Below are 12,169 nucleotides of genomic sequence, written 5' to 3' on the forward strand. Positions count from 1 at the left end.
ATCTGATACATCCAGCCTCCAAATCATGATTAACAAAGCACGGCAGACAATTTTCAAATTCAATGGGGAACTCACCTCACGCTTCTCGCAGGGATCGGGCTCACGGGCCCCCATCTCCCAAACCTGTCATGATAGACTATGCAGCAGGGTCTCAGTGACACAAAGGCGGGCACTTACCAACAAATGTGTTTTCTCGTGTGCAAGAACTCTCTCATGCTCTTCCACCCATATCCTAAAGGTACCCCACAATTCTTCAAAGTGAGCTCTAATGACTTGCACCGCAGAGCCGAAATCCTCAACCAAAACAACATTTTCAATAGCAGCCATCTTCTGGATGCACACAGTACTGCCAAAGTGAGAGTCCGTTCAGCAGTAACTGTGCCTCTGCAAGTGGCCCCACCCCAGCCCATTCCGACTGCCATGAACAAATGAGGATTGTGACGGTTTACCTTGGTTCGTCTTTGCAAAAACACCAATCAGGATCTTCCGGGGACTTAGTGCAAGCTTTGTAACCTAAGAAAAAAATAATATTAAATGCGCACCAGGATAAAATAAAGGATTAAAAGATGAGCAGGGCCAGAGCTCGTGAAAACGCAACTGCTCCCGCATTCACATCATGTGACCCCGGAAACAGCCTTTTACAGTCTTTCAGTACAGAATTCTGATTTATGATCTCCGTCTTGGTGAAGTTCTTAAATTCCTTCCAGAGGAATTTGATTAATCCATGTCTGCTGCAGTCATTGTTTTTTGAATAGGTAATTGCATTTTGATGTTTCATCTCATTAGCTTTTGAAAAGTTTCAGGAAAAGATAACAGGAGAGTTGAGTGGAATGCAAGTGCATATATTGTAGCTGGCTGGCAGTCCTCCACAGTCATAAATAGGATTAGTTTACTTTTTTAAATAAAATACAGGCAGAAAAAAAATTAGAAATAGTATTTTATTTAAACAAGCACAACTGCATAACATTTAACAAGGTGGGAATGATTGCTGGACAGGAATTTGTTCTGGGCAGAGCATGTACAGCAGAGTTTTAGTTTGCCTGAAGTTTGTGGAGGATGGGAGGTCGGTAAGAAGACCTTTAGGGTGGAACAGGGGCACAGTGATATGGCGGCACAGTGATGTGAGTGTCACGGTGGCACAGTGGTTAGCACTGTTGCCTCACAGCTCCAGGGACCCGAGTTCAATTCCAGCCTTGGGGGGTGACTGTGTAGAGTTTGCACTTTCTCCCCCGAGTCGTCCCGTTTCCTCCCACAGTCCAAAGATGTGTAGGTTTGGTGGATTGGCTATGCTAAATTGCTCCTTCCTGTCCAAAAGGCTAGGTGGGGATAGGGTGGAGGCGTGGGTTTAAGTAGGGTGCTCTTTCCAAGGGCTGGTGCAGAAACGATGGGCCGAATGGCCTCCTTCTGCACTGTAGGGATTGTATGAATAGGTGAGTTTTCTCCTAATTAGGCCACCGCATTGTGAATTTTACACTAAAAAAAGTTCAACAGGAACCAACCTGTTCCCCACTATCTCATCCGCCTAATCCTGTGTGGTGAACCACTGTAATAGGAGATGTAAGGTAGGACCTGCACGACAGGTTCGCCGGTAGCTCCTGCCGGCTGGCTCCGCCCATGGAGAACTGTATAAATATGCATGACCTCCAGTGCCCTGCCATTTCGCCAGCTGCAGCAGGAGGCCACGCATCTGACTGTAATAAAGCCACAGTTGTACCCAACTTTAGTCTTTGTGTAATTGATCATGCATCAATTTATTACAGTCAGATGCGTGGCCTCCTGCTGCAGCTGGATCCGCATTCGCCCGACGCCAGAAAAGACTTTACTCACTGGCTAGCATGTTTTGAGGCCTACATCAAGGCTGCGGACCCTGAGCCAATGGAGGCTCAGAAGATAAACGTCCTGTACTCCAGACTGAGCTCCAGCGTGTTCCTGTTGATCCAAGACGCCACGAATTACACAAAAGCAATGGAACTCCTTAAGGAACACTACGCGCAGAAGGCGAACACGCTCTTCGCCAAGCATGTTCTCGCCAACCGCTCGCAACTACCTGGTGAGTCCATCGAAGACTTCTGGCAGGCCCTAATTCCTCTCGTCCGGGACTGTGACTGTCAGGCTGTTACGGCCGCCGAACACGCGAATCTCCTCATGCTCGATGCCTTCGTGATGGGGATTGCGTCGGACCGCATCCGAGAACGATTACTGGAAGGGGCCACGCTCGAACTGGCGGAGACGAAAACCTTGGCACTCTCCATGATGGTCGCATCCCATAACGTACAATCGTACCCCTCCCGCCGTGCTGCCCACCCTTCTACTCCTTCCTACCCCTCCTGGACCCTGCCGAAAAACCTCCTCAGCCGGGGCCCTGCCTTCCCAATACGCCTGCGTCGCACGCCGATCAGCACACCCCGGGGGTTCACGCTGCTACTTCTGCGGTCAGCAGAAGCACCCCCGCCAACACTGCCCGGCCCGCACTGCAGTTTGTAAAGCCTGCAGTAAAAAGGGCCACTTCGCGGCTGTGTGCCAGGCCCGCGCAGTCGCTGCGATCGCGCCCGCTATTGCCCCCTCCCCCACGGCAGACGCACAATGGGAGCCGCCATCTTCTTCTCCCGGGTCCATGTGCGACCAATGGGTGCCGCCATCATGTCCCCCTTCGGCCACGTGCGCCCCATGGGCGCTGCCATCTTGTCCCGACCCCGCAATGTGCACACCATGGGCACCGCCATCTTGTCCCCCACAGGCTCTCCGGACATCCCGACATCGGAATCGCACAGGCTCGCCACCCAATTCCCCCTCGCGGCCGAGGCACAACAAGCTTTCGCCCGCATCAGGGCAGACATCGCCAAGGCTGGGATGCGCACAGTGGATGAGACTCTGCCTTTCTAAGTAGAAAGCGATGCTTCAGACGTCGCCCTTGCCGCCATTCTAAACCAGGCAGGCATACCCGTGGCATTCTTTTCCCGCACCCTTCATGCCTCTGAAATTCAACACTCATCCATCGAAAAGGAGGCCCAAGCTATCGCTGAAGCTGTGCGGCATTGGAGGCATTACCTGGCCGGTAAGAGATTCACTCTCCTTAAGGACCAATGGTCGGTAGCCTTCATGTTCAATAACATACAGCGGGGCAAGATAAAAATGATAAAATCTTGCAGTGGAGAATCGAGCTCTCCACCTATAATTACGAGATCTTGTATCGCCCCCGTAAACTCAACGAGCCCCCAGACGCCCTCTCCCGAGGTACATGTGCCAGCGCACAAGTGGACCAACTCCGGGCCCTACACGACAGCCTTCGTCACCCGGGGGTCACTCGATTGTACCACCTGGTCAAAGCTCGCAATCTGCCCTACACCGTCGAAGAAGTAAGGACAGTCACCAGGGACTGCCAGGTCTGTGCAGAGTGCAAGCCGCACTTCTACCGGCCAGACCGTGCGCGCCTGGTGAAGGCTTCCCGCCCCTTTGAAAGCTTCAGCGTGAATTTCAAAGGGCCCCTCCCATCCACCGACCGTGACACGTACATTCTCAGTGTGGTCGATGAGTACTCCAGATTCCCCTTCGCCAACCCATGCCCCGATATGACGTCTGCCACCATCATCAAGGCCCTCAGCACCATCTTTGCTCTGTTCGGTTTCCCCGCTTACATCTACAGTGACAGGGGATCCTCATTCATGAGCGATGAGCTGCGTCAGCTCCTGCTCAGCAGGGGTATAGCTTCCAACAGGACGACCAGCTACAACCCACGGGGAAACGGGTAAGTAGAACGGGAGAATGGGACGGTTTGTGGGCCGTCCAGCTGGCCCTACGGTCCAGGAACCTCCCAGCCTCTCGCTGGCAGGAGGTCCTACCTGACGCTCTACACTCCATCCGGTCACTATTGTGCACCGCCACTAATAACACACCCCATGAACGTGTTTTTACCTTCCCCAGGAAGTCTACATCCGGGGTGTCGCTCCCGACTTGGCTCGCTGCTCCAGGACCGGCCCTTCTCCGTAGGCACGTCTGACTCCACAAGGCGGGTTCCTTGGTGGACAGGGTTTACCTGCTCCACGCCAACCCTCAATATGCCTACGTTGAGTTCCCCGACGGCCGCCAAGATACTGTCTCACTCAGAGACCTGGCACAGTCAGGCTACACCCCAACACCCCCCCCCCCCCACCAATGAGCCCCCCCCCCACCTCCAACCGCACCGCCAATATTGACCCCACCAGAGCACCCCCCTCCCCTTTTCCGCATAAGAGGACGAAGAGGACTTCTGCACGCTCCTGGAGTTCATCGATGACCGGCCAGCATCAGCACCGCCATCGGTGCCACCTCCACCACCGCCAGCACCAACTTCGCCGCCACCATTACGCCAATCCCAACGGAGCACCAAAGCACCGGACCGGCTGAACATTTGACGGACTCTGGACCGTCAACATGGACTTTTCTTTCCCTACCATTGTACATAATTACACTAATTGTATATAGTTTCACGTCACCCCCGCCGGACTCATTTTTAACAGGGGATGAAGGTGGTGAACCACTGTAATAAGAGATGTAAGGTAGGACCTGCACTACAGGTTCGCCGGTAGCTCCTGCCGGCTGGCTCCGTCCAGGGAGAACTGTATAAATATGCATGACCTCCATTGCCCTGCCATTTCGCCAGCTGCAGCAGGAGGCCACGGACCTGACTGTAATAAAGCCACAGTTGTACCCAACTTTAGTCTCTGTGCAATTGATCGTGCATCATCCTGATCAAGGAGACGGGAGAGCAACTGAAATTCAGAGTGAAAGGACCTTTACCCATTTCCACCAGTAGATGGTAGACACACTATGCGGAAGCATGACAGTAAACCAAATAGATAGTAAAATGATCATAAAAATGTTTACTCCAGTCGCCTTCCTCATCAAATTAAAACGAAAAATTGTAACTTTTATTTAATATTGTAATAATGTACAAACATATTAGTCCCGTTCTTTCCGCAGTTCAAGCAGAGGATCGAAGTCCGCAATTACAGCTGCACAGTCGAAATTAAAAAGCGGGGTTAAATCTCCTTTATGAGGGGGGACAACGTGAGGTCAGCATCCATGGATGAAATGTGCGGTGAAGAGGGAGTATTTGGCTTGCCTTGTCTGCGAATGGTTGTTTTGTGTGAGCGTCGCTTTAAGGGGCAGCGCTCCTGACAGTGAACCGTGTTCCTGCTGAAGGTCTTTCCGCTGAGGAAGATGGCAGCCGCTAAGAGTAGGGTGTTTGTAGTCGGAGTGGGAATGACCAAGGTATTCCTGTTCACTCGGCTGCAGGGAAAAGGAGTGGTGTTGTTTTGCGCTCGGTGTGTGTGGGTAGGGAAGCGACTGACACCCTATGGCTTGTCTCCCAGACAATGTATAACTTTAAATGTAGCAGCCTGAGCACTGGTGACTGTGATAGAAGCAGTCAGGGTTACTGCTACCTCTGTGAGTGAGTAACTAAACACACTGCCACACAAACCCCGATAATGTCACCTTTTCACACACACATGTCTCTATTTGCCAGCTGATTCTCAGCACAAACTGTAGATTGACAATCCCACTGTCACACAAATCAAGGGGCAAGCTAATCAAGCGATTTGGTATATAAAGTCCCCCCCCCTCCCCCCAAACATAAGCCAATGTAGGTCTGAAACTTTATATTCTTCTTTGAGTAATTTATTTAAAGCTCAACCACTTCACCTGCAAATGCTTTTGAAATGTTTTTTAAAATAATTCTACCAGGTTGCTGTGCATCTCAGTTGAAATTTTCATTGTGCCCCGAGCAAACTGTAACAAAATAAATTAAGGGAAATTTCACAAGTCAGATAATACTTTAATTCCAGCGGATGGTGAAACACGGCAGTCACTCTGGTGTCCAATGGTCACTGAAGGCCCAAGTATAGTGGACAGCACGGTAGCATTGTGGATAGCACAAATGCTTCACCGCTCCAGGGTCCCAGGTTCGATTCCGGCTTGTGTCACTGTCTGTGCGGAGTCTGCACATCCTCCCCGTGTGTGCGTGGGTTTCCTCCGGGTGCTCCGGTTTCCTCCCACAGTCCAAAGATGTGCGGGTTAGGTGGATTGGCCATGCTAAATTGCCCATAGTGTCCAAAATTGCTCTTAGTGTTGGGTGGGGTTACTGGGTTATTGGGATAGGGTAGAGGTGTGGACCTTGGGCAGGGTGCTCTTTCCAAGAGCCGGTGCAGACTCGATGGGCTGAATGGCCTCCTTCTGCACTGTAAATTCTATGATTCTATACCGATAATGGATTCTAGAATTTTCCCCATTATGGACGTCAGGCTGACTGGTCTATAATTCCCTGTTTTCTCTTTACCTCCAGAGTATATAGAATCTTGGAAGATGACCACCAATACATCCATTATTTATAGGGCCATTTCGTCAAGTACTCTGTTAGCGTACAGCAGATAAAACTTTGCCACCGAGTCTGGAGCAGAAAGTAGTTTTATTTCTCAGAATTAAGGAGAAAAAGCGCTCCAGGCAAGCGTGATCATGAGGGAGAATCAAACATGCAGCAGTCAATTTCCAAAGAGTTAAATCATGCTTTCTTTCATTCTGGTTGTATCTTGTTAAGGTCCAGCACTAGCCCTTATTACTCATGAAGTCTCATTACTCCTGGCTGGAAATTGACACTAGTTAGTGAAAATGTAATCTGTTATTTATTTTCCACCAGTTTGAAAAGCCTGGGGCTCTGGAAGATGTTGACTACCCTGACATGGCTAAAGAAGCAGGTATCAGAATAATATTGATTTTTTTTCCTGAACATTTGAAACCAGAAAAATTGGACAATTAAAACAAACGTAATAATCTACAAGCTACCAATGTTTTAAAACCAGAGCATTTCACCTGAATTTCACATTTTAAAATCAAAGTTTGAAAATTTTTGTCATGAGAAATGTTCATTGTTTGGCGTTGGTCCCAGAGACAAACCAGTGATTCAGGTTTCATGGCTGCTTGCTTTCTTAGGCTTCTGAGATCTGACTGGATGATACCAGGTGGTTAGCATGTAAAATGGACCAATTGGAAAACAACACAGAAGTCTACATTGATTCATTTGTACAGCCAAAATCTTAGGGCAACAATATATATATTTTAAATGAATGTATTGTGAAATTGATTGCAGTCAAAATAACTCAATTTTGACGTTCAAACCTTGGACTACTAAAACTTAGGGTGAGAGGTGTGGTCACTGGGCATTATATTGGGGGAACGTTTGTTCAAGTCAGTGAGATAGAAGCTACATGGGATTTGTATGAATGGTTGGAACACTCAAATTGATTGTGGCATGTGCCAGTTATGCTGTCATACATCAGCAACTGGTAAAGTGGTTTAAAAAAAGATACTTCAGAGGTTGGTTTCTGTGTCTACAGATGAACTAATGTTGCCTCCCGATATAATAGCACAGCACCCCTAATGTAATAAAATGCAGCAGTAGGTTCTTGTATGCAAGTAATAGTTTGCTCCTGTTTAATATGAATCTCACTAGTGAGATCATTTGTTTCAAATCACTTTCATGCTTTTCTTTTTTTTTTATATAAATATTTTATTGAAAATTTTTGGTCAACCAACACAGTACATTGTGCATCCTTTACACAATATTATAACAACACAAATAACAATGACCTATTTTATAAACAAAAAATGAATAAATAATAAATAACAAAAATGAAAACTAACCCTAATTGGCAACTGCCTTATCACAAGTAACACTCTCCAAAAATATAATTTAACAGTCCAATATATAATTATCTGTCGCAACGACCTATACATATTATACAGTATATATTAACAACCCTGAGAGTCCTTCTGGTTCCTTCCCCCCCCCCCCCCCCCCCCCCCCCCCCCCGATCCTGGGCTGCTGCTGCTGCCTTCTTTTTTCCATTCCATCTATCTTTCTGCGAGGTATTCGACGAACGGTTGCCACCGCCTGGTGAACCCTTGAGCCGACCCCCTTAGAACGAACTTAATCCGCTCTAGCTTTATAAACCCTGCCATGTCATTTATCCAGGTCTCCACCCCGGGGGCTTGGCTTCTTTCCACATTAACAATATCCTGCGCCGGGCTACTAGGGACGCAAAGGCCAAAACATCGGCCTCTCTCGCCTCCTGCACTCCCGGCTCTTGTGCAACCCCAAATATAGCCAACCCCCAGCTTGGTTCGACCCGGACCCCCACTGCTTTTGAAAGCACCTTTGTCACCCCCATCCAAAACCCCTGTAGTGCCGGGCATGACCAAAACATATGGGTATGATTCGCTGGGCTTCTCGAGCACCTCGCACATCTATCCTCCACCCCAAACAATTTACTGAGCCGTGCTCCAGTCATATGCGCCCTGTGTAATACCTTAAACTGAATCAGGCTTAGCCTGGCACACGAGGATGACGTGTTTACCCTGCTTAGGGCATCTGCCCACAGCCCCTCCTCGATCTCCTCCCCCAGCTCTTCTTCCCATTTCCCTTTTAGTTCATCTACCATAGTCTCCCCCTCGTCCCTCATTTCCCTATATATATCTGAAACCTTACCATCCCCCACCCATGTCTTTGAGATCACTCTGTCCTGCACCTCTTGTGTCGGGAGCTGCGGGAATTCCCTCACCTGTTGCCTCGCAAAAGCCCTCAGTTGCATATACCTGAATGCATTCCCTTGCGGCAACCCATATTTCTCGGTCAGCGCTCCCAGACTCGCGAACTTCCCATCCACAAACAGATCTTTCAGTTGCGTTATTCCTGCTCTTTGCCACATTCCATATCCCCCATCCATTCCCCCCGGGGCAAACCTATGGTTGTTTCTTATCGGGGACCCCCCCAAGGCTCCAGTCTTTCCCCTATGCCGTCTCCACTGTCCCCAAATCTTCAGTGTAGCCACCACCACCGGGCTTGTGGTGTAGTTCCTCGGTGAGAACGGCAATGGGGCTGTCACCATAGCCTGTAGGCTAGTCCCCCTACAGGACGCCCTCTCTAATCTCTTCCACGCCGCTCCCTCCTCCTCTCCCATCCACTTACTCACCATTGAAATATTAGCGGCCCAATAATACTCACTTAGGCTCGGTAGTGCCAGCCCCCCCTATCCCTGCTACGCTGTAAGAATCCCTTCCTCACTCTCGGGGTCTTCCCGGCCCACACAAAACCCATGATGCTCTTTTCAATCCTTTTTAAAAAAAGCCTTCGTGATCACCACCGGGAGGCACTGAAACACAAAGAGGAATCTCGGGAGGACCACCATCTTAACCGCCTGCACCCTCCCTGCCAGTGACAGGGATACCATATCCCATCTCTTGAAATCCTCCTCCATTTGTTCCACCAACCGCGTTAAATTTAACCTATGCAATGTGCCCCAATTCTTGGCTATCTGGATCCCCAGGTAACGAAAGTCCCTTGTTACCTTTCTCAACGGTAGGTCCTCTATTTCTCTACTCTGCTCCCCTGGATGCACCACAAACAACTCACTTTTCCCCATGTTCAATTTATACCCTGAAAAATCCCCAAACTCCCCAAGTATCCGCATTATTTCTGGCATCCCCTCCGCCGGGTCTGCCACGTATAGTAGCAAATCGTCCGCATACAAAGATACCCGGTGTTCTTCTCCTCCTCTAAGTACTCCCCTCCACTTCTTGGAACCCCTCAACGCTATCGCCAGGGGCTCAGTCGCCAGTGCAAACAATAATGGGGACAGAGGGCATCCCTGCCTTGTCCCTCTATGGAGCCGAAAATATGCAGATCCCCGTCCATTCGTGACCACGCTCGCCATCGGGGCCCTATACAACAGCTGCACCCATCTAACATACCCCTCTCCAAAACCAAATCTCCTCAACACCTCCCACAAATAATCCCACTCCACTCTATCAAATGCTTTCTCGGCATCCATCGCCACTACTATCTCTGTTTCCCCCTCTGGTGGGGCCATCATCATTACCCCTAACAGCCTCCGTATATTCGTGTTCAGCTGTCTCCCCTTCACAAACCCAGTTTGGTCCTCGTGGACCACCCCCGGGACACATTCCTCTATTCTCATTGCCATTACCTTGGCCAGGATCTTGGCGTCTACATTTAGGAGGGAAATAGGTCTATAGGACCCGCATTGTAGCGGGTCCTTTTCCTTCTTTAAGAGAAGCGATATCGTTGCTTCAGACATAGTCGGGGGCAGTTGTCCTCTTTCCTTTGCCTCATTAAAGGTCCTCGTCAATACCGGGGCGAGCAAGTCCACATATTTTCTATAGAATTCGACTGGGAATCCATCCGGTCCCGGGGCCTTTCCCGCCTGCATGCTCCTAATTCCTTTCACCACTTCTTCTACCTCGATCTGTGCTCTCAGTCCCACCCTTTCCTGCTCTTCCACCTTGGGAAATTCCAGCCGATCCAAGAAGCCCATCATTCTCTCCCTCCCATCCGGGGGTTGAGCTTCATATAATTTTTTATAAAATGTCTTGAACACTCCATTCACTCTCTCCGCTCCCCGCTCCATCTCTCCTTCCTCATCCCTCACTCCCCCTATTTCCCTCGCTGCTCCCCTTTTCCTCAATTGGTGTGCCAGCAACCTGCTCGCCTTCTCCCCATATTCGTACTGTACACTCTGTGCCTTCCTCCATTGTGCCTCTGCAGTGCCCGTAGTCAGCAAGTCAAATTCTACATGTAGCCTTTGCCTTTCCCTGTACAGTCCCTCCTCCGGTGCTTCCGCATATTGTCTGTCCACCCTCAAAAGTTCTTGCAGCAACCGCTCCCGTTCTTTACTCTCCTGCTTTCCTTTATGTGCCCTTATTGATATCAGCTCCCCTCTAACCACCGCCTTCAGCGCCTCCCAGACCACTCCCATCTGGACCTCCCCATTATCATTGAGTTCCAAGTACTTTTCAATGCACCCCCTCACCCTTAGACACACCCCCTCATCTGCCATTAGTCCCATGTCCATTCTCCAGGGTGGGCACCCTCCTGTTTCCTCCCCTATCTCCAAGTCCACCCAGTGTGGAGCGTGATCCGAAATGGCTATAGCCGTATACTCCGTTCCCCTCACCTTCGGGATCAACGCCCTTCCCAGCACAAAAAAGTCTATTCGCGAGTAGACTTTATGGATATAGGAAAAAAACGAGAACTCCTTATTCCTAGGTCTGTTAAATCTCCACGGGTCTACACCTCCCATCTGCTCCATAAAATATTTAAGTACCTTGGCTGCTGCCGGCCTCCTTCCAGTCCTGGACTTCGACCTATCCAGCCCTGGTTCCAACACCGTATTAAAATCTCCCCCCATTATCAGCTTTCCCATCTCTAGGTCCGGAATGCGTCCTAGCATCCGCCTCATAAAATTGGCATCATCCCAGTTCGGGGCATATACGTTTACCAAAACCACCGTCTCCCCCTGTAGTTTGCCACTCACCATCACGTATCTGCCCCGTTATCCGCCACTATAGTCTTTGCCTCGAACATTACCCGCTTCCCCACTAATATAGCCACCCCCCTGTTTTTCGCATCTAGCCCCGAATGGAACACCTGCCCCACCCATCCTTTGCGTAGCCTAACCTGGTCTATCAGTTTCAGGTGCGTTTCCTGTAACATAACCACATCTGCCTTAAGTTTCTTAAGGTGTGCGAGGACCCGTGCCCTCTTTATCGGCCCGTTCAGCCCTCTCACGTTCCACGTGATCAGCCGGGTTGGGGGGCTTCCTACCCCCCCCCCTTGTCGATTAGCCATCCCCTTTTTCCAGCTCCTCACCCGGTTCCCACGCAGCTGTATCTCCCCCAGGCGGTGCCCCCCCCGCCCATCCCCTCCCATACCAGCTCCCCCCTCTCCCCAGCAGCAGCAACCCAGTAATTCCCCCCTCCCACCCCCCCCCCCCGCTAGATCCCCCGCTAGCGTAATTACTCCCCAAATGTTGCTCCCAGAAGTCAGCAAACTCTGGCCGACCTCGGCTTCCCCCCGTGACCTCGGCTTGCACCGTGCGACGCCCCCTCCTTCCTGCTTCTCTATTCCCGCCATGATTATCATAGCGCGGGAACCAAGCCCGCGCTTCTCCCTTGGCCCAGCCCCCAATGGCCAACGCCCCATCTCCTCCACCTCCCCTCCTCCCCCATCACCACCTGTGGAAGAGAGAAAAGTTACCACATCGCAGGATTAGTACATAAAACTCCTCTTTCCCCCCTTTTTAACCCCCCTCTTCGCCCCCCACATTCGCCCCACCAC

General features: G+C 50.3%; 1 protein-coding gene across 2 annotated transcripts in view; it reads left to right on the plus strand.

Moving 5' to 3' along the window:
- Window positions 1–5,078: 5,078 nt before the first annotated feature.
- The window catches only part of scp2a (sterol carrier protein 2a), a 123,733-nt gene continuing 116,642 nt past the window's right edge, over window positions 5,079–12,169 (plus strand). Inside the window, exons 1-2 of one of the 2 annotated variants that reach the window (XM_072511017.1) lie at window positions 5,079–5,250; window positions 6,674–6,731. In XM_072511017.1, coding sequence (XP_072367118.1) covers window positions 5,200–5,250; window positions 6,674–6,731 — 109 coding nt within the window. In that variant the 5' untranslated portion in view covers window positions 5,079–5,199. The remainder of the gene's footprint in view (window positions 5,251–6,673; window positions 6,732–12,169) is intronic. The other variant, XM_072511016.1, reaches the window with a different exon arrangement.

The sequence above is a fragment of the Scyliorhinus torazame genome, chromosome 7 (genome assembly GCF_047496885.1).
Source record: "Scyliorhinus torazame isolate Kashiwa2021f chromosome 7, sScyTor2.1, whole genome shotgun sequence".
In the NCBI taxonomy this organism is placed as follows: domain Eukaryota; kingdom Metazoa; phylum Chordata; class Chondrichthyes; order Carcharhiniformes; family Scyliorhinidae; genus Scyliorhinus; species Scyliorhinus torazame.